At 37.1% G+C, this 26,331-nt stretch overlaps 2 protein-coding genes across 14 annotated transcripts; one reads left to right on the top strand and one right to left on the bottom strand.

The window, feature by feature from the left end:
* Positions 1–1,222: 1,222 nt before the first annotated feature.
* On the bottom strand, positions 1,223–24,924 carry LOC123006611 (plasma membrane calcium-transporting ATPase 1). 13 transcript variants are annotated; one of them, XR_006412820.1, is made up of 19 exons: positions 23,963–24,501; positions 21,074–21,245; positions 20,825–21,019; positions 20,489–20,772; positions 20,229–20,439; positions 17,650–17,685; positions 17,026–17,426; positions 16,732–16,974; positions 16,437–16,678; positions 15,942–16,386; positions 15,696–15,890; positions 15,428–15,634; positions 15,180–15,378; positions 14,916–15,127; positions 14,706–14,857; positions 14,512–14,647; positions 1,505–1,558; positions 1,391–1,452; positions 1,223–1,340 (listed from the first exon to the last, which is right to left on the bottom strand). XR_006412820.1 is itself a non-coding variant. In XM_044401222.1 (19 exons), the coding sequence occupies exons 2-19, from the start codon at positions 21,228–21,230 to the stop codon at positions 7,541–7,543; spliced, it is 3,621 nt and encodes a 1,206-aa protein (XP_044257157.1). In that variant the 5' UTR covers positions 21,231–21,245; positions 23,963–24,501; the 3' UTR covers positions 4,474–7,540. The 13 variants fall into 13 exon arrangements, 12 of the variants coding, with proteins under 12 accessions (XP_044257161.1, XP_044257157.1, XP_044257158.1 ...); XM_044401222.1 differs by lacking the exons at positions 1,223–1,340; positions 1,391–1,452; positions 1,505–1,558 and adding exons at positions 4,474–7,762; positions 8,782–8,796; positions 10,157–10,225; XM_044401223.1 differs by lacking the exons at positions 1,223–1,340; positions 1,391–1,452; positions 1,505–1,558 and adding exons at positions 4,474–7,762; positions 10,157–10,225.
* Positions 1,868–4,920, top strand: LOC123006612 (acyl-CoA synthetase short-chain family member 3, mitochondrial). Its single transcript, XM_044401227.1, has 10 exons — positions 1,868–2,029; positions 2,233–2,398; positions 2,447–2,736; positions 2,783–2,879; positions 2,933–3,144; positions 3,192–3,420; positions 3,471–3,927; positions 4,010–4,232; positions 4,284–4,459; positions 4,514–4,920. Exons 1-10 carry the CDS (start codon positions 1,924–1,926, stop codon positions 4,607–4,609), a joined length of 2,052 nt encoding a protein of 683 aa, XP_044257162.1. The 5' UTR covers positions 1,868–1,923; the 3' UTR covers positions 4,610–4,920.
* Positions 24,925–26,331: the final 1,407 nt, after the last annotated feature.

The following is a 26,331-nucleotide window of genomic DNA, read 5'->3' as shown; positions in this document are numbered from 1 at the left end:
GAGTTAGGGCCCGTGTTCCGCGGAACCTAGTACGCCCCTGCTTAAATGCACTGCCTTTACCATGACATTAAGTGGGTGTAAATAAAAACACACGACCAAATTATTGTCTGCTAACAATAATACGCTAGATTAACTCACACTTCTTACACCGTTTACATTACCTACCATATTAAAGAAACATTCTTCCTGAAAAAATATACAACACTTACTTACACCCATTTGCAACACCAATCAAAATATTCAAAATCTGGCATCTTTAGTCGACTAGATCGTCACCACTAATACCAAAAATTGGATTTCTACCTGATTTTAAAATATTTATTTATTTACCTACCAGTGCGATAATCGCTTTTACCAATTTACTTTTCTAAATGTTCTGGGACGGAAACATCTGGATAATATGCGTACGTACACCTAAAACAACAAATCCATTGAACTTTACTACACACATCCGGTTTTATTGTTTAATGAACACAATTTTACAACTAGGAAGACTTAAATATTCGGTATATGTCTTTGCAAGTCTCCAAAATTCGCTTTAATACTTTTTTAGTAAAATTTTGGTTGTCTCTAAATTATATTTATTTATTGGATTATAGTTTTTTGTACTTTTTTAAGAAAAACGTCCGTTGTACCACAATAATTTTGCATTAAACTTTTGAATAAAAGTTAAAAACCACTGTCATTTACAACTTAAAATTGCAAAAATCTACATTATTAAAAAAAGTTAATATTATGAACAAATGATTATTGATATAATCATTGATATAATGATTAGTAAGAACTTAAATCAAAACGAATTTTCATTATTTTAATATTTTCTTAACACAGAAAAATCTTTTATTTTAATATTGTTTAAGTTCTGATGTTTATGTTCCAAAAGACGTATGCAAAAGTACCAGAAATTTATTGAGAATTGAATTAGTTTGTTTAAAATTGTAGGAAAGTGGTCAAAATAGAAATATACACTACGATTGCATATGTAAACTTCACTATATTTATTGTAATTTATTTAAAGTTTAGTCTAACACAAGCAATTTTAATTTTTTTCTATTTGAATGTAAAATTGCAAAATAACAATGTCTAATTACATTTCGGTTTAAAAAAAAAAATTAATTTAATATTCTGCACATTATACCAAGGCGAAAACAGTTATAAAATGTAAATCACCAAAAAACATGATATTTCATATTTTAGTTGAAGGTAAATAAATAAAAGTCAATTTGAACCGAAAAACATTTATTAATTAAGATACAGAACGAAAAATGAAATGAAACAGAACACTAACTATGGTCATATGTCCGCACAAAAATTCTTGAACATGTTAACCCTTGTAATAACTGTAATAAAACAAATTAGTATGGGATAGAAACATTTTGAATGAACAAACCTAATCCTAAGAAAACTTCAAACCAGAAAAACTTAAATATCTAATCAGCAACACATGTAAAACTAAGGGAACAAGAAATTAGCATCAATAAATTAGAGCTAATTAAATACTTACACTAAAAGTAAAAAATTAAGTGCCCAAGGTCTCTTGAAAAAGTTGTGTTGACGACTGAAACAGTAAACAACGGTTAAATTTATGTAAAAAAAAGATAAAATCGGTCACTTTGGTACTAAAAAACCTCTAACAAAAAAGATAATGCAATATTTATAAGTGTGAATAGTTTGAATATGTAAAATAGTCGGTATACATTAAATTTGCAATCGGTAAGTAGTCAAGTTTGGGTGGATGCGCCGGACTATTATAATTAAAGGTTACTGGAGTGGAATATAAACAATGTACATTTTTAAATACTAATACCAAAGACAAAAAGGGAGGGGGGTTAGCATAGTTAATATATACGAGGCATTTTCTTATTGTGTATTAAAAACGATTGTTTAATAAAGCGTGCCTGGTGGTGTTAAGTTTTCCATAGTATGTTAAATCCAAAAGAACAGAATACGATGTGTGAATCAAGAGTCAACGAAGTTAGTACCATTGTGAGGAATATTAAGTACGACCGGCACGTGTATGATTCCGAAAGTAAGATTTTTTGTTTTTTTTTCCATTTATCGCTCTTTGGTGTAGACACTCCACAAAGCACACCTTATTATTAGTCCAAAAAAAAATGAAAAATTTAATGTTTATATAACTATGATTGAGATTTGCCATTTATGCATGACTTATGTATACAAGCCAAACACAATAAACACTGAGCAATTCAAATTTTCGCCTTGACCTTACAGACGTAATAGAGAAGGAAAACCCTTACTATAGCAAAAAATACGAAGAGGCCTACAAAAAATCGATAACCAATCCTGAAGAATTTTGGCCCGAAGTGGGCAAACTGGTCACATGGACTAAACCATGGGACAAGGTGATGGACCACTCCCACCCCCCGTTCACCAAATGGTACTCCAAATAAAAATCGCATTTGCAAACATTTTCACCGAGTTTTAGGTTCGCAGGGGGTGAACTGAACGCTTGCTACAACGCCGTAGACCGGCATGTGGAGGCGGGCCGCGGCTCCAAAGTGGCCCTCATCCATGACAGTCCCTTGACTAAAACCGTTAGAAAAATAACCTACGCTGAACTGCTCGATCAAGTGTCGCATCTCGCGGGGGCTTTGGCCAAATTAGGGGTCTCTAAAGGGGACCGAGTGCTGATTTACATGCCTCTGATCCCCGAAGCTGTAATCGCGATGCTAGCGACGGCACGACTTGGGGGAGTGCATTCAGTTGTTTTCGGAGGTCGGTTGTACCGAATTTAGGAATTTACGAAAACGGTTTTTTGCAGGCTTTGCAGCGAGAGAGCTTTGTGCAAGGATTGTACACGCTGAGCCCAAAGTGATAATCGCAGCGAGTTGTGGGATTGAACCGCATAAAATTGTACGGTACGAATGGTACCTCCACTGTTGTGGCTTCTTCCAAAACTTCATTTTTTCAGATATAAAGATATTTTGAATGATGCAATTGAATATTCATCGCACAAGCCGAATAAGTGTATTATTTTTCAAAGACGGAATGTCGAATGTGCTCCGATAGACGTTGAAATGGATATTACATGGGAGGATGCGTTAAAAATGGCAGGACCTCATGAATGTATCTCAGTTGAGGCCAATGACCCGCTTTATATTCTCTATACGTCTGGAACGACAGGTTTACGTCAAGTGGGTCATTATTGATAATTTTGACAAAATTTTTAGACCAGCCGAAAGGTATACAGAGACCGGTAGGTGGTCATATTGCGACTCTGACTTGGAGTATGAATGTCATATACGGAATGGGTCCAAATGATGTTTGGTGGGCTGCTAGTGATTTGGGTTGGGTTGTTGGTCATTCGTACATTTGTTATGCTCCACTTTTATATGGAATAACAAGTGTTATGTACGAAGGGAAACCTGACCGTACCCCAGATCCAGGCCAATACTTTAGGTAGCAACCCCTTGAAAGTAAACCAACATTTTCAACCTATTCCCTTCTAGAATAATTAACGAGCATAAAGTTAATGCAATCTTTACTGTTCCAACTGCTTTCCGTGTGATACATCGAGAAGATCCTGACATTGAATTCGGGAGAAAATATTCGATTAGTAGTTTACGGACGATTTTCGTAGCTGGAGAACATTGCGACTATGAAACAAAAATGTGGGCGGAAAAGACATTCAATGTTCCCGTTTTGAATCACTGGTGGCAAACAGAAACCGGTCATGCTATTACTGCGACATGTTTGGGCTATGGTCATAATTTGAGTCCTCCGAAATATACAGCAGGAATGCCATTTCCGGGCTACGACATTAAGATTTTGCGGTCGGATGGCATGGAAGCTTCAAATAACGAATTGGGACGAATTGTGATAAAGTTGCCTCTACCACCGGGGACAATGTCGACTTTGTACCAAGCTCCGGAACGATTTTGTCAAGTTTATTTCAGCCGATACCCTGTAAGTGACGCAAAATACAACATAAAATAATTCAAGTAAACTTTTCTTGCAATAAGTTCTGTTTCTGATAAGTGTTTCTTAGGGCTATTATGACACTATGGACGCTGGATACAAGGACGAGTACGGTTACATATATGTGACCGCTCGCGACGACGATGTAATTAACGTTGCCGGTCATAGAATATCGACTTCAGCACTGGAGGACGTGGTTTTGGCCCATCCAGATATCGCTGACGCTACTGTGGTCGGAGTTCCGGAACATACGAAAGGGGAAGTCCCCCTCTGTTTATATGTCATAAAGAGAAGTTCGTATAACGTGTTGTTGTTTTTCTTTTTATAATGAAGATATATCGCAGATGCCAAAAAGAGTGAAACAGCAATAAGTCGCGATTTATTAAGGATGGTTAGGGAATTGGTCGGACCAATCGCAGCGTTTCGCATGGCTGTTGCAGTACGAGGTTTGCCTCGAACTCGTTCCGGTAAAACGTGCAGGAAATCTATATCGGATTTAGCGCGAAATAAGGAAGTTAGGGTGAGAAACAGATAAAATGATAAATCGAATTTATTAATAACAACTTTATTATAGATTTCGGGCACTGTAGAAGATCCAACAGTTTACAAAGATATTAAGGCTGCTCTCCAAAAATTGGGGTTCGCACATACTGCGCCGGATCCCCAGTGAAAACTGTTTACAATTTAAATAAGTATAGAACATTTCCATTAGTTTATGTTACATTCTATTTTATTAGTATTTTGTAACTTATTAGCTAATTGTTTTATTTAAATTGTTGGTAGTTTTCTTTTTGCTCTTAATCAGATACAAATTAATGATTGTGTTATGTAGATAGATAAGAAACGAAAAAATAATAAGAGAATTGTATCAATTTGAATTGAATGAAGAAATGAAAGACAAATGGTAAAAAAAACGTGAGTGTGAATCAAAAATATATATAGAGAGGTGAGGTTATTAAATAAAATGCAGTGTTAATTATATATGCGTGATTATATTTTAAAATTCATGTTTAATATGAAAATATTCATAGCATTTTGTAAATTCTTTAAATTATATTACAACGTTGAAGAACAAACATTCATATGAACTTGAAAAATATCTGACAGAACAAATGTAATAAAAAAGGCCTTTCACAACAATAAAATAATTTACAGGCGATCCTGAAATGGAATCATTAAAACACTTTAACAGCATGTTATTCACCTCTCTTTAATTTAAAGCTCAAAATACCTTTATTATATAAATAAAAGCACAGACAGACAATAAAACTTAATTAGGTAGAATGGTCACGGCCGTACTCCGATCCACCTTTAGTTCGATCTTGAGCCACCGGACCAGCCAGTGGCGCGAGTATGCGCGAATTGCGCGAGAGGCGAGTTCGTATAAAATAACAACCATAACATGATAACGATTTAATTGTACCATTATAAATTACAAATAACAACATTCAACTTAAAATGCCACGTTTGACAAAATTCGGCATAATCGAGACTTATCATATCTTATATCAATATCTGCGTCTGCTACTGCTTCTGGCCTGTATCCGTATAGTACCAGCGGACCTCGGTTGCGCCAACTGAGATCCGCCCGCTATTTCGGCTATCAACTAACACCCCTTCGATTTATATCAATAAAATTTTACTTTAAGTGTACAACTACAAAAAACAAACGAGGTAATGATTGGTAAATGATTGCGGTTCGTTTGATCAACTAGAAGTGTATGGAGTTTGATGGGCAAGGGCGTGACGAACCACAGATAGATATTAATTATAACATAAGTAAATTATATTACATAGTAATAGGAACGCGCACTATCACGAATCTATCGTGAAAGAGCACGTCCGGTCCGCGAACGACTTCACTTCCAAGATCCAACCACCGTCGCCGACCCTCAATTGTTACAAATGAATATTTTTTACTGACTGACTGACTGACTGACTGACTAGAATGACGAGGGGAACGGTTCGATGGTATGACTGACAAGTCAACACTTGGAAATTTAGCCGACGAGATGTTCGTTTGTTCTATTGACCACAAATAAGTACAAAAATGAGACGATTTAAAGTTGGACGGCGGCGAAGGTGCGCAATTCGCCCAAAAACCGTACGATGCAAATCGATCATTTTTGATATACATATTTGTGTCTTGCGAATTTTTTCGAACATCTTAACCGATGGATCCGATACGGAGTAGTGTATAAATGTGTGCGCGAGCTCGTCGGTGGCAACGAACCAAGACCGAAACATAACAAATATCAAACTGCAGGTACTTGCTAAGTTACTAAGGCCGAAGATACTAAGTACCGTCACCGACTAGAAGAGTTGTTTGGTCACGGCTCGACATACCGACGCGCCATTATACACAGCTGCTAACTCTACGTACGTACGTAATAAATAACTTTAGAGTACTGTACTGTTTGTTTCTTTTTTGTTCAAGTTTAGTTGAATAATCTCTCTTTTTCAAAATTTCCGTCAATTAAAATACATTTAGATAAAGTATAAAACAAATTAATCTCTGAGGTCGAGGCTGTACCTCGTACAGTATCATCATCTTAATATGTATTTATGTATATCTAGTGTTCACCGCTAGACTATCTACGTAATAACTAAGTCAGAGTTAGACCTAGATTACAACAGAAGAAGGCGAGGAGAAGCAGTAATTCGACTAACGATATAACTATATATTTATAAAGACTAAAATCTATAACTGCGTGTGGTTATTGCCTCTCCTCCAACATTTGGCAGACAACATCTGATACCTACAGTTTTTATTTTTATTTTTTCCTCTTTAATAATAATAATAATGATAATAATAATAATAATAAGATAGGACGGGTCGCCCACGCCGGTGTGCGCTTCAGGTCCAGCGGATCGGCGACGGCGGCTCGTGAGTTAAGACGAGGACGCGCGCAGTTTTAGCTGAGCAAGAGCAAGCCACGAGGACGGTGCACGAGGAGGAAAATAATTTTAACAAAAATTAATAACTCCTAGTCGACGCGGCGGACCTTGCTAGAGTGCACGACGGATAACAACACGCGTCCTCGTCTTGTGAGAGTCCCATCCACTGGTGGCGAGCCTCTCACCTAGGCACCTAATTAAACGCTATGAGCGAACTCTCGATCGCTCATTTATTGCTAATCAATATAGTTCATGTCGCCAGCACGGATCCTGTCTTTGAAAATCAAAACGAAACGAGACACTCAATGTCCACTAGATAACAACAAATTAACGAACAAACGCGCGAGCAATGCAATTCACAATCAGTGCAATTATAAATATGATAGACAAGATAAGGTTGAGATTCATTATATGGTATGTGAATATAATTGCGCGATCGTACGTGGCTACTAGCAACCAGCAAAGGTGTTCGGTGCCGGACACTTAAGCGAATCGTCGCTGGCTGAGATGCTTTATGTTATTTAGTTGTTTGGAGTACCCTGTAGCTGCTCGTACGCGGCTGTTATAGGTGTTTAAGTACAAGTTAGTTGATATTCGGTTAGGTTCGGTTTGGATCAGCGGGTCATTGAGTATGAATTTGGTTGTTTGGAGCAGAGCAGGCAGGACGGGATCGCGGCGCGAGGAAGAGGTAACGGGCTGGGAGCTAAACAGCCGTTTCTGTGTGGCTGTGAGAGGATAATCTCTCCACGTCTATTTCGGGGATCGTCAACTCATCTGGGATGTTATCGGCATACTCAATGGAAGAAGTCTGAGACAACCTCTTAGAGAGTGATGTCTGTTTGCGGAGTACCTCGGCAAGGGAAGTATTGCTGTGTTCGCCGTACCGAGCATCTAGGCCCTGACGGAAAGCATTAACTACTCGGATCTGAAATGAACAAGAAACAACAAAACAGGGAGAATTAAAATAAGAACATTCCCGGGAAATGGCGAGCAGTTAGCACAGCCGAAAGAACAATACAGAGCCATTAAATTAAAGGCCTCACAGTCGGTTCTCGGTGAAAATGGTCTGCATGTGAGTATGACTGATGTCATAAATATAATCGCATAATTCGTGGCATGCAATTGTCATATACCAATATCAGGAGAAAGGGGTAGTGCTGTCACAAATATCGACGTTTATTTCAAATATATATTTTACGTAAGTGATAAAAATATGTTTGGTGATGAATAACAAACAAGTGCTCGAAAAACATCAAGACAACAGAGATACCATCTCCCAATCAATACGCACTATTCTACCAGCTCGATCGCATTATGTCAAAACAACGATAAATAATTAATAAGTAAGTAGTAGGTATCCCAGTTGTCGAGAATTAACGAGAACCGACGCGCGACCAATGTAACAACAGTTAATTCACAAACATGCAATATTTTTATTTACATGCCACGAATAGCTGTGGCTGCATACATACACGTGATTAGAGGCAGTTCATTTGACAGGACTGCCAGAGCGAAATGTATTTGTGTAGAGCCATCATACATGCCGTGAATTGGATACTCCGAGGCAGGTCTAAGCTTTACATTTACTGACTCGATTGCAGACTATAAAGCTAGATTCTGGATGCCTCCAGTTGAAATGATTAACATTGATATGGAGGAACAAACAGTCGTCTGCGCTGTATGCTTTAATGTGCGACAAAACGTCGATCAGTTCGTACGATTCGCTCGAATCGCACAGAAAGCAAAAGCGCAAATCGTCCATTTATTCGCTGGTAGCAAGCAGTCGGATCTTGTCATACCGAGTGATCAGGATTAAAACATTGAACTTGCAAAATTTTCACAAATCAACACAGTTTAAATTGTCTGAGCACCACTTAAGAACACACACGAATAACAATAGTCAAATACATACAGTCTTTACCAGATATTGGTTACTTTGCTTACGTGATTTTGCCCCACCTGTATGTATGTATACGTGGGTATTAGTAAACACACAAACTTTATAAAAACATTATTTATAAAGAAACACATAAAATAAAGGCGAATTAAACACAACCTAGCAGTTTGTCAAAATAAAAGTTGTAATAGGTTTATTACTTTTATTGAAAAAAAAAAAATGTTGCATCGAAAAAACAGCTGCTTGTTAGTATGTTATTATATAAAACAATTCTAAGTACACTTGGTCAGTTTTCAGAGATTATAATACAATATAATAACAATTATTATAGTAATTTGAGTGAGAAACAACTTTTCTTTCTTTGTAAAATTTATAAATAAATGGAAGCCTCTACAATAAAATTCAACAAACAAGGCTATCTATATATGCAACGAGGCCGTTAATAATAAATAACCTATATAAAAAAAGCATCAGGCATCATAGATCTAGCGGACGAATCGTGACGGCGTTTCTGCAGTGCCAACAGATAAAATGACACAGCACTACTACATTGCTCCCCTTTTATTAAAGTTAATGACAATCACGACAATTCAATTTGACACAATCACAGGCCACAAAAATAAAAATAACAAAACAAAAACAATACGAAAACAAAACGAGCGCACCAACCGCGATCTAGACTATGATGCGTCGTTTATTTATTTTTTTTTAAGAAAAATCTTGTTAGTTATTCCAACAATCAATTATTATTAATAACAATAATTAAATAATGTTAAATATTTTACGTAAAGAATTATCCACTCAATTTTTTTTTGTGCAAAAAATATTAAATAATGTATGCGGTACTTTGCCGAAAATTATTTGGTGCTTCTACTAACACACCTGCTCATAATAATAGTAATATTTATACGTAATAATAATAATAATAATGATAATAACTTGAGTAAAATTTAATGAACAAAACAAAACAAAAACAAAAATCGGCCGAGCAGTCGTTTTGAGCGATCTTATGCATCTGTGAACTAGGTGTAAATAAATTTAATAATTATTAAATGAAAACAACATAATAAAAACTGTAATAAACATGCACCATGCGAATAAAAACAAAAAAAAAGTTAACAAAACCAATCAGCAGACAAAGAAATACGGAAAAATGTCTACATAAAAACCAATATTAATATTAGTAATTATTAAAAAAAACTTCACTGCTTCGATATTGATAAGGGGCGTTAACGTTGAAATTTCGAACTGAAATCGCAAAAATAAAACGTTTAGAGGTAAGCATAGATCAATCGTGGTAATGAAAGCTTGTGCCTCTACACAATGTGGAAGCAGTGGAAGCGTAGCCAAACACAAACTAACAAGAGCGAACAGCGGCATACGAATACATAGCGGACAGAAAGATGTAGGAAAGCGGCTTACAGCTTGGTCAGTGGAGCTCTTGCTGTACGGAACCGGAATCAAACGTTCTTGCAATTCACCACCTATCACCTTCAAGAGTAAAGGGCAACGTTAAGAGTGGTTCGATAGACAGTGACAGACACATACAATAGATAGTGCACAGAACAAGATAGAATCAGATACTACTAGTAACCTGAGAAGAGTGGCAGGCGCCGGCGAAGGACGACATCTCCGATCCGAACGCCGTTACTTACTTCTCCGGACATCTAAATATAATCTGTCAAACGAATAATCAATAATAGTAAGAATAATGATGATGATAGTAATAATAATAATCATCATGGTGAGCGACAATTATTTCAGACGCCCTTCGCCGAGACCTGTAAAGAGCATACGGAAGTCCGCTGCAATGTGCTCTTTTAGGGCACGACTTCCGCATGTTCGCTGTGCTGTAAATAAAAGTGTTACAATCAACAGACACACGATTGCTCGAAACATGTATCTACATGTGGCTCAGTGCCGAATATCAAGAACAGAGCATAGAAACATCGCTATATAGTATAAAAAAAACGTTATATTCGACGTAAAAAATGAACAGTAAATTTTAACCATTACGAATCGTATAACTACACATATATAACATCTTATAAATTAGATAATTGAGTATTAAGTAATGTGGCCTGCTGACCGAATACAAAAAAATAATAATAATAAATAAAAATTGATGTAATTTATAAATATTGATATTAAAAGACTTTCTTTTCTTTTGGCATGATCGTTTATCGTATTACTTGTTGTTTTATTTTTAATGTATTATTAACACTGATCATGTCGTTGGCGGTCGACACACAATACAGATGACTCGCAGTTGTGTGCATGCGTTCAACAAGTTCAAAAATAAAATATTTGTTTCCATTACCACTAACCTGAGGTCTAAGGCTATCTAAAATGCTATACATACAGCTAGTCTACAGTGAACGACGAAATATTATGTACAAAATAATACAAAATACTCAGATTTGGTCAAGTAAGAAAAAAGTCTACTTAGTGCTAAGCTAAACGATAGAAGGATAGTCGGGTAGTATAAGGGTTATAATAACAAGGATGTCAATAGTGGTAGGCGACATCTACTACTAGATAATAAAATTGTTTGATTGGTGATGGATCCAGAACGGTAGTGGTGGTGAGTGTCGGGTCGGGAACGCTGGAACGGTCAAGAGAGCAGAGCAGCAGAGGCAGAAGCAGAGGCAGAGGCAGAGCGGTGGCGGCTGCGGCTACGCTATGGCGGCAACGACAACGGCAACGGCAAGCTACACCGGATACGAATATGATGCATGCGGTGCGCGCCGCGGCTCTGCGGCCAGGACCGGCACTAGATGCGAGTTTCATGCACGGGCTTGGGCAGGTCCGAGTTGTTCGCGGGGGAAGGGGACAGGTGCGCGTATTGTGGATTGTGGGGTGGGAGCCTCAAGGTGTTGGGAGATAGCAGCCGGTGGTCGTCGCGCTCATTCTTCGAAGGTTGCGGCGACAATTTGTTGGCGGTTGGGTCCTCGTCTATGTAAGTGATGTCTGAGAGAGGCCGAGGCGGCCAAGGGCCGGTGTGGCTTCGCGAGCTGCGCAAACTGTGTAAGCTGTGTAAACTATGTACCGAGCGACGCTCCTCCAGATCCTCCAGGGTGGACTTGAAAGCTCTGATTACTCGCAGCTGCAAACACAGGGAAGCAGGGTACTCATAAGGCCGGGATCTGCATGCACACACACACCATGCTCACGCTCACCCTCGATTTTTACCTACATTCATATCTTTGGGACCGGACAGCGGACACGCTCGTCCTTCCTTTCTTATAATTCGCTGGTGATAATTTAATCGAAACTTTTTTTTAAATTTATTACAATAGAAATCAGAAGAAAGAGACATAATGATTGTGAAAAAGATTCAAGACAATATAATATGTATATATAAATAGTTTCACAGAAAAAAAAGTGAACAAAAGTGAATAGACGAAGAAGAAGAAATTGCAAGTAGCAAGTAGAAGAGAAGAAGAAGAGGAAACAAAAAAGACGCATCGCAGCTATCAAAAATCCCTATCACCCTAACACGTCGCCGACAAAAGACGCACGCAATCTCCCAAACAAGCGAAAAGCGCAGCGTCAAGCACCGATATCATCAGATCATTTATTATCAATCAGATCAATAAAATTTCGAACCTAAAAAATTTTAGATGACCGTATCCCGTGCACGATAAATTGTACATATTACGTTTAAATAACGATGGCTGTGTTGTCGCGGAGGAAGCATTCCCTGGCCGTTTTACATTTCCCGATTCTTTTACAACAAACACTGGATAGTGATGGGTGTTATCGAATTTAACGAAAACAACAAAGTCGAGTAGTGATCGTCGTTACTACAGGAAAGTCAACATCCAAGGTCGGGTTGCTCTAAAACAGCTAACACCACAGTGCAACACAGCAGAACGAACGCATCGCAGTCATTGCATGAGCTAAAGGCCTACTACAAGCTACGTACTTGTTTGTACTGCGACAGGATTTGCTTGAAACACCCACAGCGTTCCTATACCTCAGTTTCTCTCATGGGTTCGGCCGGCTGATAAATAAATTCATGTTAAATACCCATTTAACAGGTACAGTGCTGTACTAAATATGCTTGTCTGGCTTGTTTAAGTGGCCGCGGACATAACTAAAGATACTCTGTTCGGCTCAGACTCAGACTGAGTTTTTATACTAATTAAAAAGCAAACCGCTTGCAACATCCACATTAAAACAGACATTTAAAATAGGGAAGTGAAAAAAAAATTAACTAGCAAGTGGCAAATTCGGGAGTTGTGAAGAAATCCGTAGGCAATTGCGGGGCATGGTGCAACTGCAACCTTAAAGACAACACAGCCAACTCGGGGCTCGGGCACGGATAAAGACGGACGAACGTGGACGTTTTCGCATGCACATACTATTTGCTATTGCTATCCTAATTGCGCTATTGCTAGGCTACGTGTTCCGCGGGACTTTGCTAACTACGTGATGCTTTGATGCTTATGCACCGCTGTGTTTATTGGCTGGATGATCTGAAAAGCATGCCTGGATCATAGAATGGATAAAAAGGGTAGAGTAATGCCCGACTTCGGGACAAGTAGTGTTAATAATAAAAAACTCAAGCAAATGCTATTTAAAATATCACCAACTTTTTAAAAAAACAAAACAAAACTGACAATCGACGAGGACGGGTGTTTATCCACTGCTGGCCAATCAACAGTCTTGCCGTATAGATTTTTAAATCTCATATTATCAACTACTAAGTAAAAACACAAACATATTAATATGATTGTCGCATTTGCAAGACACTTTATAACCTAATAAAGTAACAAACAGTATTAAAAAAATACATATTAAGTCTATGCTACAAGGAACACTGACAACTAAAGCAGCGATATGAGGATGTGGGTGGGTTAACTTTTGTTTAAACTTCAAAATTGCCAACACTGAACACACAACATATTAATTTTTGCTTCACAAAAAAAAAACAAACGGTGTTTAGTGTAAAATGCAAAACAACACACATACCTATCAACCAATTTTTATCATACTTAATCTCAAATAACATGCAAGGTGTTTTATTGAAAAAAATTTTCAACACCTTTTTTGTAAACTATTAAAATTAAAAAAATATTTCAACAGAAAAATATTTACAACAGTCAAAATAATTTAAAGAAATTGCTTGAAACTGAATGCTGATAAATAAAAACAACTCAAAGCGAAGGTGAACTCATCAGGATGATTCAATTAGTTACGTCTTCTTTACAAATTCAGAAAAAAATTCATTAAATAAGACTGAATAACACTGTAGCCGACATTTTTTCATTAAAAAATTTAATACGTTCTACAAATACTACAAGTACGAGGTCTTAATTGCCATTTTATTAAAATGAATGTGTTGCAGAATTTCAATTAAGACACCCTGTTGTACATTGTAGCAAGTGCTAGTTATATTGACAGTGTTGTTAAGTTTAAAGTTGGGGCTCTCCGGCCATGGTTCACCCTCTCACATCATTGATTCAATTGCACACACATTGTCAGATGTCAATGCACCATGCTTATCAATAGACTACCACAGAATTGGACCGGGATAAGGATAAGGAGGGAAGGAAGCCTCATCTGATGTGGTCTGACTGACTACCTATCAAATCCTATATGACTGAGCTCTGTTCATCAATCACTCATTTACATAATGCGAGGCACATTCGTGGGACAGATGCTGTATATTGAAGCTTTCAGCTTCAATACAATACAGCTTCTTACCCACTTGTGCTAAAATTCAGTGGTAACATCGCAAATATCGCAATGTACACAATGCTCGTACTTACCTGCGTTTGCAACCTAGTCAAACCGCGGATCCACAATATCTGACCAGCTCTGGGCTTCTTATCTGAATCTACATCGAACTTTTCTTCACCAATGGCAATTGCTTCAGTATATTCCTCAGGATGGCCACGACCCCAACTATATAAGAAAAAATATATTATATAAATTACAACTACAACTCTTAACCAAAACTTACGAAAGAATCTTGGGTATTTTACGAGTAGGAACTGTAGTAACAAGTTGTCCCCAAAGCAACGTTCCTAAACCGAAGAAGAGGCACCAGAGCCACTGCTCCAAGGTCAGGCTTTTAGTGGCAAAAGCCATTTTACCATACTGAATGATGAGAATCTAAGACATAAATACTCATTACGCAACTGTTTTCTTTTTAAACCATGAAACAATTTACTTGTGCCACACATGTGCCAATCCAAATTGTATAGAAAATTGGATTGGTGAATATTCCCTCAAATACGTTGCGTTGTCCGTGAATTTTCCTCGCATTGAACTCATTAAAGAGAGTCATCATTACAAAAGAATTAAAGATAACAGTAAAATGCTGTGTAGGTCCGGCACCAAGCTCAGTTCCACGTCCAGATTCAATATCTAACAACTTGTCCCCTAGAAACAACTACTTTCTTAAACAATTCCTACTAATATTTCTTCTACATACCAACAAAAAGAAGAGCAAAAATTACAGTTAACTGGTAAACTGCTTGTCCAAGAATATTCTTCATCATCGTCCGCGAAATCAAAGGTTTAGTCCTTCCGTATGGCTTTCTCAATAACAAATCATTTGTGGGAAGTTCAGTAGCTAAAGCGAGAGAAGCTAAAGTATCCATAATTAAATTAACCCACAGCATTTGGACAGCCTGAAAAAAATTATTAGACACTTTAATTTCGTTTGAAAGAAGAAACAACCTTCAAAGGACTGTCTTGAACAGCACAGGCACCAATAAATGCTACAACAACAGCTACAACGTTAACAGTAAGCTGAAACTGCAGAAACTTAGCTATACTGTCATAAACGTTACGTCCCCACATGACTGCTTTTACGATACTGCTAAAGTTGTCATCAGTCAGAATAATGTCAGAAGCTTCTTTTGCCACGTCAGTACCAGCGATACCCTAAATTAAAAAAAAAAAAAACAGGTGAGTAATAAACACTTTTAGTAGAATTGTGATGTACCATGGCAAAACCAACATCGGCTTTTTTCAACGCAGGACCGTCATTTGTACCATCACCAGTTACTGCGACTACTTCACGATTTTCGTTTACTTTGCTGTCAATTATACCTTTGACTAATGTGTATTTGTCAGTCGGAGAGGAACGTGCAAGTACACGTAATTTAGGCCATACTTTGTCAAGTAGATGTTGTTGAACCTACAAAAAATTGTGTGTACTAGCGAGAGTAGTAATTTTGTTACATCTTACTTCTCCAGTACTGTCTCGGATACGTCTGTTGAATTCTTTACCCTCGATAATGAGGAAATCTTCGTTAGGTTTGACGATACCACATTTGGTTGCGATAGATCTGGCTGTGTTAAGATTATCACCAGTGACCATTCTAACTGTAATACCGGCTTTCTGACATTTTCTGATGGCGTCAGGTACTTCGGGACGTACAGGATCTTCAATTCCGACAACGCAAAGGCATGTCAAATTATTGACAATGTTATCTTCATCTTCCCAATTTGGTTCGTTTTCTATGTGTACTTGATTGATTTCAGCTTTGCCCGGTACGAATTCGCGAAAAGCGATACAAATTGTCCTAAGACCATCACAAGCCATTGGTTCGATAACTTGCTTCAACAAACGTTCTTGCATGTCCCTGGTGAACTTTTCTAAACGGCCGTCGTGACCGTAAATGAAGGCACACCTAAAACCACTCATCGCAAAAATCCCTCTAAAAAATCAACAAAAACCTACTTGTTTAAAATCATTTCAGAAGCACCTTTTGTGAACAATCTATATCCACCACCCGCTCTGGGGATGACAGTGCTCATGGATTTTCTCACAGAGTTAAATGTATAAACGCGGGTAAAACTCTCCTCAGGGTAGTCATCACGGATCGTTTGGTAATTTTTGCCAAGACCGAGAACGAATCCCAACAATGCACACTCAGTTTTGTTGCCAACTTGCTTGGGTAAGTCGGTTGGATCATCCGGAGGCTTTGGAGCAGAATTTTATACGAGTTCATTACCGACTTTTCCGAAAAACTCACCATAACTCGTGATGTGTATGCGCAGTTAACAGCAATACCCTGAAGAATTGTATTTCCGACATGTGCAGGAATATCAGAAAATTTCGGCATAGATTTACACAACTGCTCACAGATGTAAGATTGCACAACAGTCATCCGATTGGTAGTCAAAGTTCCGGTTTTGTCCGAACAAATTGCAGTAGCATTACCCATGGTTTCACAAGCGTCCAAATGTCTTACTAAATTGTTATCTTTCATCATTTTCTACAATGTTTGAATAATAATGTGGCTCTTTAAGAATCTCTAATCACTTACCTTGACACTATAAGCTAAGGAAAGCGTAACAGCAAGAGGCAAACCTTCTGGTACTGCCACGACGAGTACAGTTACACCGATGATTAAATGACGCACCAAGTGGCTTGCGTGAGTTTTCTGCCATGAATGTCCCTCAACAACATAGGTTTTAACACAAAATTGAATTATCAAAATTACAACAGTGAGAACGGCAATTGTAGAACCGGCATATCCAATCTGAATGGCAAGCTTAGTCAATTTTGCTTGAAGAACCGATTTTTCTTTCTTGTGACTCTCCGCCGACGCCGGTGGTGATGATACGTGATTCTCTTTGGATTCTTGAGTGGTTTCATTAAGCTTGTTTGGGACCGGTGCGGGAGAATTCATATGACTGTTACCAGTTACGTTTTCATCATCAGCACCTAAGCCACATTTTTTTCTTAATAAGTTATCATCTCCAGTGAGATTTGAGAAAAAAACTAACAAATCTCACAAAGGAAGGCATGCCAGTTATTGTTATTAATTTTCAATAATATTAGAACTTTGTTATTTAAAAAAATTCATTAAAAAACATTATTTATTTAATAAACGATTATTTTTAAATTTAATTTTAAATCAAAATATAAATATAAAAAATTTATTCACCTGTTAGACTTTTCTTCTTCCGCTGCTTTTTAGCTTCTGTACAAAAACACATGCAAAAGGAGAACATTAGCAATCTCAAAAACACTCCCAAAGTCCTGACATGGGTAAAATAGAATGATTCTCCTTCATGGCGGAAACTTTGCACCAATTTTGCTTACGTTTCCGCCACAAAGCCAGAATGTGGACTATTAACCAAAGAAAAATATATACTGGAAGAGTAAGTTAGGTAGATTGTTTCCATCTGCAATGCTCTGTCATGTTGGTAACTATTATTAAAGAACATTTAAGGGGGGTTGTGCACTAACAGTAATAATGACACTTAAATTTAATGCGCTGCCAGCATTTTCAGTTCGATTACCATCCCAACCAAAACTTAATAATACTCAGAAAATATACTATTCGGAAAATGCAGCAGAACCTACACTCAGAAAAGTGGAAAATGACGTGTCCATAAACCGACCCTCATTATTTGGGTCCCCCTACCAAACCTCAGTTATAAACCATCTGCGAGGACAAAGAAATAAAAATGCTTTTGCATTTAGCCTCCATATTTCTTTTAAGTAAATCTTGTCAGGTGATATTATTTCATTAATGATACAATTAAACGTGTGTAAAGTGTGTTATACGGTGTGTTATACTGAAACGAGCAAATTTGTAATTTTAAAACGTCATTATTCTGTCTCAGTGGAAAGAAAAGTAAATTTTTTCTTGATTTTGGGTTTTTCTCTGCTTTTTAAGTCCCACCATAATGGCGGTTTTATTTTTTTAACAGAATTGTAACTTTGACAATTAATTAATTAATTATTATAAATAATAAAACTTCAAACCATGAGATATTATTTTTTTATTAATAATTATTATAATGAAAGACAAAAATTGTTTTAAATTTAAATAATTAATTTTACTTATTCCAATAAAAGACAAAAATTATAGATTTTACAAATATTTTATTTATTATAATCACTAATTAATATCAGTAATGTGTATGATATCCATTGTTGGCTAAACATTCATGAAGTCGTCCATGCATACTATCCACCAAATTTTGGCAAATTTGTGAGTAGCGGAAATGGTCCCAAACGTTATTAACGTGCTGCGCCAATTTTTTAATTTTAAATTTCGTTCGCGAACTTTGGGTTGAAAATTTCGCCAGTCACGAACTATATTGCCCTATAAAATTTCTATTGGATTTAGATCATAAAGCATTTTATTGTTTTGCCGCTAATACCGGTTACAATAATTAATTAATTAATTGTCAAAGTTACATTTTTTGTCGAAAAAATAAAACCGCCATTATGATGAAACTTAAAAAGCAGAAAAAAAATCCCAAATGCAAGAGAAAATTTACTTTTCTTTCCATTGAGACAGACTAATGGCGTTTTAAAGTTACAAATTTGCTCGTTTCAGTATAACACACCGTATGACATATTTTACACACCCTTAATTATAATAATTATTATTAATGAAATAAAATCCTATGACAAAATTTACTTAAAAGATATGTTGAGGCTAAATGCAAAAGCATTTTTATTACTTTCCTCCGCAGATGGTTTTATAACTGCGGTTAGGTAGGAGAACCCAAATAATGAGGGTCGGTTTATGGTCACGTCATTTTCAACTTTTCTGAGTGTACATAAATGGACAGTTCATATTTTCGAAATTCAATTTCTCTAAGCACTGCTGCCAAATAACCATGAAAAATGTTAAGATATTTTCCACGGTGTGTTTGACAAAAACCACGCATTTTCTTTATTTATTCATACACATTTATAGGAGTGACATTTGCACGTCCCATTGTTAGGAAACCCGGTTTTCCAAAAGTAACCTTCCAAATTGATTTTGTATCATTCAAACCACTCATACACAAATTTGGCTTAGGTAAAAAACAAAAATAAGCGATTTTTTTATTTCTCAGGTTTTGCTCGCGTTATCAGAGGTAATTGCTTGCTTAATTTGCTTTATATCCGCCGTGGAATAGAGATTATTTACGTTTGATAAAAAAATAAAAATTGTAAAACTTCCACTAAATAAATTGACTTCGCAACATAAATATTTACAAATGGATTTCCGAAATTTAAAAAATATTTAAATAATACTGACGGTCTCTAAAAAATGTTATAACGGTTACCGTACAAATTTTAACTGAACAAAACATATTAAATTTATCGGTAAATAAACATTTATTTACCACATATTACGTGATTTGAATTTATTGAATCGAATCATACTGTTTAATTTTAACAGCCCGAAAAAAATGAACTCTTTTGTTTTGCTTGAACACAAATAGATACAATTTAATAAATAAATTGTCAAAACTATTGTTTCCCCGTTTTATTCCGATTATTTTAATAATGCAAAATAAATGTTAGTTAAAGTGCATAGTCTCAAAAATACTTGAAAGTGTATATATAACTCTTGAAAAACACTTGAAATATCGATATTTTGATATTACTTCATTGTTTGCGTCAACAATGATTGGTTTTTTCTGGTAACTGCCACCTGAATCTGCTGACAGTTATGGTGGGGTACAAAAATCAAACAATTGACGGTAACATGCAACGAGATACAAATAAACCTACCTTTCTTCATTTTCTTAATTTCGGCTTCTTGTTCATCAACTGCTGCTCCTAGTAGTGTAAAGATGATACCTGCCTGGGAGTTGACACCAACCGCAGTAACCAACATTTTTCCTGAACCTTCCATCACGTGAGTGCCAGACAAGACCATAGGGTCGTAATTTTCGCCCTTTTTCACATGGTCTGACTCGCCCGTAAGAGAAGATTCGTCCACCTGTGGAAGGGGTTATTTAGGCAGTAACTGGGCGATTAAAGGGAATTACCTTGAGGTCATTGGATTGGATTAGGATGCCGTCTGCCGGTAAAAGATCACCGTATTTTATCTGGCAAATATCACCTACAACTATGTCGCTAACGGAAACTTGCTTTACTTCAGCTTGTCGAATCACAGCAAATTTATGTTCTCCCTCGATTCGACTCTGAAGACCTCTGAATTGTCTTTCTTTCGTATAATCGTTAAATGCTGTTACTAAGACTACTACGATAACGGAGATTAAAATAGCTAAACCCTCAATCCAACCATGACTAGTTTCATCATCGTCAAAAGCTGGAAAAAGGCTTTGCAAATAAAGCTCACTGCCAAATCGACGGATACTTACGGACATCTTCTTGTTGCGGCTGATAGAAAGAAAGACCTAAAGACACAATGGCTGCTACTTCCAGAATAATGAGAGTGATGTCTTGTAAAGCTTCCCATACTAATTGAAGAAAAGTTTTTGGAGGTTTGGGAGGAATTGAGTTTGATCCGAATGTTTCTCTTCTATGTTCAAGGTCCACCTGTGACCCGCTAAGACCTGGAAAATCATTTTTGATTCATCTCTTAACCAAAATCCTGGTCTAATTATTACCTTCACTGGGCGATGTGTATAATTTCTTACAAATTTCTTGTACTCCTCCAAACTCAGATATTTTATTTACTCCTTCGCGACCTCGATGTTCCATGAGGTCGCGTAACTGTTTCAGGGTAATTCCATATTGCGCGGGACGGCCGTCTATCGTAGCCATTTCTCACAGCTAGATCTATTAATAAAACACCCAATATTACAAATACACGTCTAATATTTATTAGCATAAAAATATCAACAAACAAGACTACTTCAATTAAATATACGATTTTAATTTACTAGCAACCGATTATATTGATTATTATTTTTCGAAACTATATAGCCCCTTCCTTCCATAAAAGAATTCATTCAAAACAAATTAACACTGTTTGACAGAAAACAATAATTTATAACGCATTACACGGACACTAACGACTAATATTTTCTTTAAAATTATAAATAACGAGTTAAAAAAGCGATTACAGTGAACATAACCTATAATATTTTAACCTCTAGATAAAGATGGGAAGCGAAACTCACCGATTTAAACAATGTTTAATTAAGTTTCATTTCAACCTGAATTACCAGAAAAATGCTTAATTAAAGCTGTTAATTGTGAGAAAGCCTCTAAAATTACAATTATTCACACACGTACGTACGCCACAAACAACTGCCAATCGGGATTTTTATTTTTACTCAAGTGTAACAACTGTAAAAACCAAAATCAAAAAAGCGGAAAAACTTCACGACTGACTGCATAGAAATTTAGGAAACTAAAAAAAAACCTGATGTGTTATTAAAAAGGCACTAGTATTTATACTTTTATACTCTACGTTTATTTTCGCATATTCACAAAAATATGCTTTTTTATTTTTTTAACGGATTTGGCTAACTTCACTTAACAGTGTTACAATGGGATAATGGGAATAGTTCAGTAATTAATTACATATTATTATAAATAATAAGCAATTCTGTTACGATAATGATAAATGCAAATCGGTGTATTAGTCACTGTTAAGTATAGAATAAGAAACGGAGGTAGGTATGTAGTGTCGGAAAGAATTAGTAATAATTTGTGGATTTTTGTTGGCAAATTGTGTTGGATTCCATAGGCGTAGAATGTGGAGAGACGGAATGGGAGTGTGCATGTCGTTGTCATGGTAATGCAGTCTTTGAGTATAGTAAAATATACGAGAACGGATTCCCGGGGGTTGAGTAAGGTCCACATGTGTACGGTTTTAAAAATACTTTCGTAATCGTAAATGAAAATGTGATAGTTGGCAGTAAAATCGGTATAATCCGAATCCGACGTGGAAAAGTTTGTTGGTAGTGGGGCTGAGTTTTGAAGAAAAAAAATGTTTCGCTTTGGTACATCACCTCAAGGGAGGACCACCAGCATGGAAGGACACAAACTCGCCAGTCGGTTCGGTAGGTACAAAGTCTTTAAATAGTGGACGCGTTTCTAGGTCGGCATAAAACGTGTAGGTCTGGCGGCACTCGAACACACGAGACACGCAACACACCGTTCTGAACTGAATCTGAACCGAGCGTCGAAGGCGAAGGCGAACACGACGACGACGTCGACGTCGAGAGCGACGGCGAAGCCAAACGTCACGAGTTCACGACAATCCTCCTGAGATAGATCATCGAGAGAATGCAATGCAATAAATTGGGAGGGAAAGTCTGATCGAAATGTCGACGGTGTGGGTGGGTGGGTGTGCAGCTGAGCTGTTCCTGGATTTGAATTACCTGCCGGTTCGGTTCGGACAGACTAGACTGCGCGATTAGCTAACATCTAACAGTGGCCGCGAGTCCCGTGACGACACTCTCCGATTGAGCTTCAGTTAATTTTGTATATATCTGGGACTCGCCGGTAAAGACGAACGACGACTGAGCCTGAGGAGGGCACAAGGCACAAGCACAACAGCGGCGTTCGTCTCCGTGGCGCCTCAAATCCACGACGGACGGCGTCGCAACGACCAACAAATCGTAAAGACTGACACTAAATAAAACTCGTGTTATTAGGATTTTTATTGTCAAACCGTAATTCCGGTAATTACGAGTATAATTGAACAAGCAGGAAGCTCGATGCAGCTAAACTTAGAATTTTATGGATATTGGTCGAAAATGCGCGAATCCGGTCTCAATTTGAAATAATTATTATATTTGATTGATGTGAGTAGGTATATAGAGCGGATAAGGAGAAAGTAATCGGACATGGTGCATGGTATATGATGATGACACCTGGATATAAATATGAGCCCGGTCGTTCCGCCGATGATCCGGCGGTGTGCGGCTAAGCTGGCTCTCAACTTTTCGATATTAAAGGAGGTATTGAGGTTATTTATAATGCATGCTAGTCAGGAATCTCATGGATAAATGACGTCATGCAACAGAACGCTTCATACTACTACCGCCACTCAGTCGGCGCTGGCGATCGATTTCGCTCTACTCACAATATAAGGTATGCGGTGGTGTCGGCAAATAATCAACAAAATGGCAATATAAGACAAGAGGCTAGACCTAGGAGGTCAGATCCGAAGAATCGTAACCATTCTGACTGAAGATTTGCTAAAGCGAAAAGGTCGACAGTGTCGGCACCTTTAACGCACCGTACTAGTTTACACTGGTGTCGGGTGGGCAATTGCCTGTGACGTCATTAGCCCTACATGAGTAGTCGAGTCTGAGTCTGGTTGTTCAAGTCGCAAGTCGCAAAGTTACGATGAGATAAAGATGAGGACGAGGAGCGCCACTTGGAATTCAGTTCATTCTCACTAGTCCTAGTCGCACGCTCTTCGGCGCACCCCACGACACCACTCGGCCCATCCCACCACCACCTCCTAACCACCGTCTCTTCCGTCTGTTTAACCATTTGACCTATTTCCGATGGACAGGGATGACAATAGGACTTACTTTATGCCTTGGTCCAATATGTCCCGGCTGCGGTAGCGGTCGCCCCGAGCCCTTGTCACAGTCCACTCCGTCTAGATGTTCCGTAGTGACGGTCAAGTTAACATTTGTCGCCCGATAAATAGATAGCAGGATCTGGGCGCCAGAAACGCACCCAGGCAGTCAGGCACTACACACACTCAAACTCAACTCGCTCGCACCACTCCGAGCCGCTCTGGCCGGTGGACATTAACAGTCCCAAACGTAATGGTCTCGCTCAGTCCGAGTACTCGCTCGACTCGCCGTTAGGGGCGCTGCCTCTCTCTGTTCAATGCTTGTGGTAGGTGGCCAGATCCACGATAGGAACTGCGATGGCGCCTAGTAAACAACACGCGCACTACGATTGCCATGCCGACGCCCTCTATCAGCTACGCTCCGGATCTTACGATCCATGCGATTCGATTCCAACTTTTCAAGCTCTATCACAGATCACGAAACTACTCTAAGTCAAGAGACTTTACATACACCGTCATTCCCATTACTCTTCTCCACCCCCAAAAACACGATACTAAGACAAGGTGTAGCGACGGTGATTCCGCGACGCCGATCACCTTACTGACTCCGGACTCTGGATTCCGGGTACACCGTGGCGCCACCCGATTTGCCGACCTACACTCTTCCTCAGTTTACATCTAAAACCATCCCCAACCTAACTCAAAAAAGTTTTTACAGTAAAACTGTAAAATAAAACGTTGGACTAATAAATGTGACCTCGCGTCTTACAATTCTATTAAGGTTTTGCCAAATATTCACTGATAGCATGGAAAGAGCGGCGGCGGTGGTGGCGGTAGCGGTGTCGGTAGCAGAAGCTATATTATCGATTGCATATTCACGGCGACCTGAACTTACCCATTTCGTTTCTACATCATACTACTTTGAGTTATGTGGACTAAAGAAATAGTACTTACTAAACAAAACTTTTGTCGCAACACTCACTATTCAATCTTGTCTCACTTATTCACCAATTACAAACTATTTTCATTTCATTCATTTATTATATCCTATATACTTTATCTAAACACTAAGCAAACATATATTCAATATTATATCTACGATCGTTTAATTACACATACTTATAATTGTTAAGAACGTGTTTTAATACTCTGTGACGAAATTAAATTCTTTTTTTAATATTCTTTACACGTAGGTAATAACCGCTATATGATATTAATTTTACGTATGGTGTCATTTATATGACAAAATGTCATAAAGTTAAGCCTATGACGTGCTTATTTTAATCTCAATTAGAAAACAGAACACATCCCAAAGGGATTCCATCACATCTTAAATAAAATATTACTCTTGTTGAACACTCTTATGTTGGAATAAATTACTTAAAAATGTCTTCATATGTGTTTATCTTTTCTTATCGTATTACCAACAATATTACCACTGGTAAGGCCCCTTCAGCACACAACACTTAAAAAAATACTCTGTTTTTAAAGATATATTTAAAAAAGCAAATATTTCAAGGATTGAAAAAAGTAACATTTTTAACAATTTTACCCTGTTTTTGGGTACTTTTTTTCTAAAGTCCAAATTTTAAGAATTCTACCTTGTTTTTTTTTAGAAATATAAAATTCGATATCGGCAAAAAAATTACCTTCGGAAAAACAGTTAAAATTTAAGGATTCTACCCTGTTTTTAACACTAAAAACCGTTATTTAAATTATTTTGTCTTGTTTTTAAAAACATATTTAAAAATCAAATATTTCAAGGATTTTACCCTGTTTTTAAATTAGCTTGATAACTATACCTACAAAGTCTGTTGAAGTCAGTCCAGAGACGATGTTAAAGCTAGTTTGTTAATAAAATTTTGAATTATTAAAATGAGTAAATAAATTCTTGACAAAAAATGTTATAATAATAATTATTTGACACATCTAAATTTTATAGACATGTGTGTCATTTAGAAAGAAACATGATACATTTTTAAAATATAAAAAGCCATAGATACAAAATAATTTTTAGGTATAAAATCTATCGATTCCATATAGTATTATAATTATTATTAGTAATATTTTTCATGTTGACAGTTCTGTGTAGAATTTGTCACTATTTGCTGCTTTCTATTTGTTATAGAATGGCGTAAAAATTTTGATAAAGTTATTGTTAAATTCCATTGTTGCAATGTTTCGATGTTCATCTTGGCAAATTTTAAGAATCTCTTTTTTCTTTCTTGAATTTGACTATTCAATTTCTTGCCACCGAATACTACCACGAAGCTTCTTAATTCAACAAGTTTTAAGTGCTTCAAGTTTTCCCAATTAGATATCATCTAAAAGATAGCAATATATTTTAAGTAAATTAATTCACAACAATCGAAATGACGT

This window comes from Tribolium madens, unplaced genomic scaffold (assembly GCF_015345945.1).
Source record: "Tribolium madens isolate multiple individuals breed KSU strain unplaced genomic scaffold, Tmad_KSU_1.1 Scaffold_2;HRSCAF=44;Tcas5.2_LGX, whole genome shotgun sequence".
NCBI lineage: Eukaryota > Metazoa > Arthropoda > Insecta > Coleoptera > Tenebrionidae > Tribolium > Tribolium madens.
This window is presented reverse-complemented; position numbering and strand designations above follow the sequence as displayed.

What these genes read in the sequence shown, in the direction of transcription:
- LOC123006612 (XM_044401227.1), top strand. Translation starts at nt 1,924, where the DNA reads ATGTTAAATCCAAAAGAACAGAATACGATGTGTGAATCAAGAGTCAAC. An exon ending in CACCCCCCGTTCACCAAATG is followed by an intron (nt 2,399 to 2,446) that starts GTACTCCAAATA and finishes ACCGAGTTTTAG; the next exon opens with GTTCGCAGGGGGTGAACTGA. An exon ending in GAACCGCATAAAATTGTACG is followed by an intron (nt 2,880 to 2,932) that starts GTACGAATGGTA and finishes TCATTTTTTCAG; the next exon opens with ATATAAAGATATTTTGAATG.
- LOC123006611 (XM_044401217.1), bottom strand. Translation starts at nt 21,230, where the DNA reads ATGGCTACGATAGACGGCCGTCCCGCGCAATATGGAATTACCCTGAAA. An exon ending in ATACACATCGCCCAGTGAAG is followed by an intron (nt 21,020 to 21,073) that starts GTAATAATTAGA and finishes ATGATTTTCCAG; the next exon opens with GTCTTAGCGGGTCACAGGTG. An exon ending in GAAGAAGAAAAGTCTAACAG is followed by an intron (nt 17,427 to 17,649) that starts GTGAATAAATTT and finishes AATGTGGCTTAG; the next exon opens with GTGCTGATGATGAAAACGTA.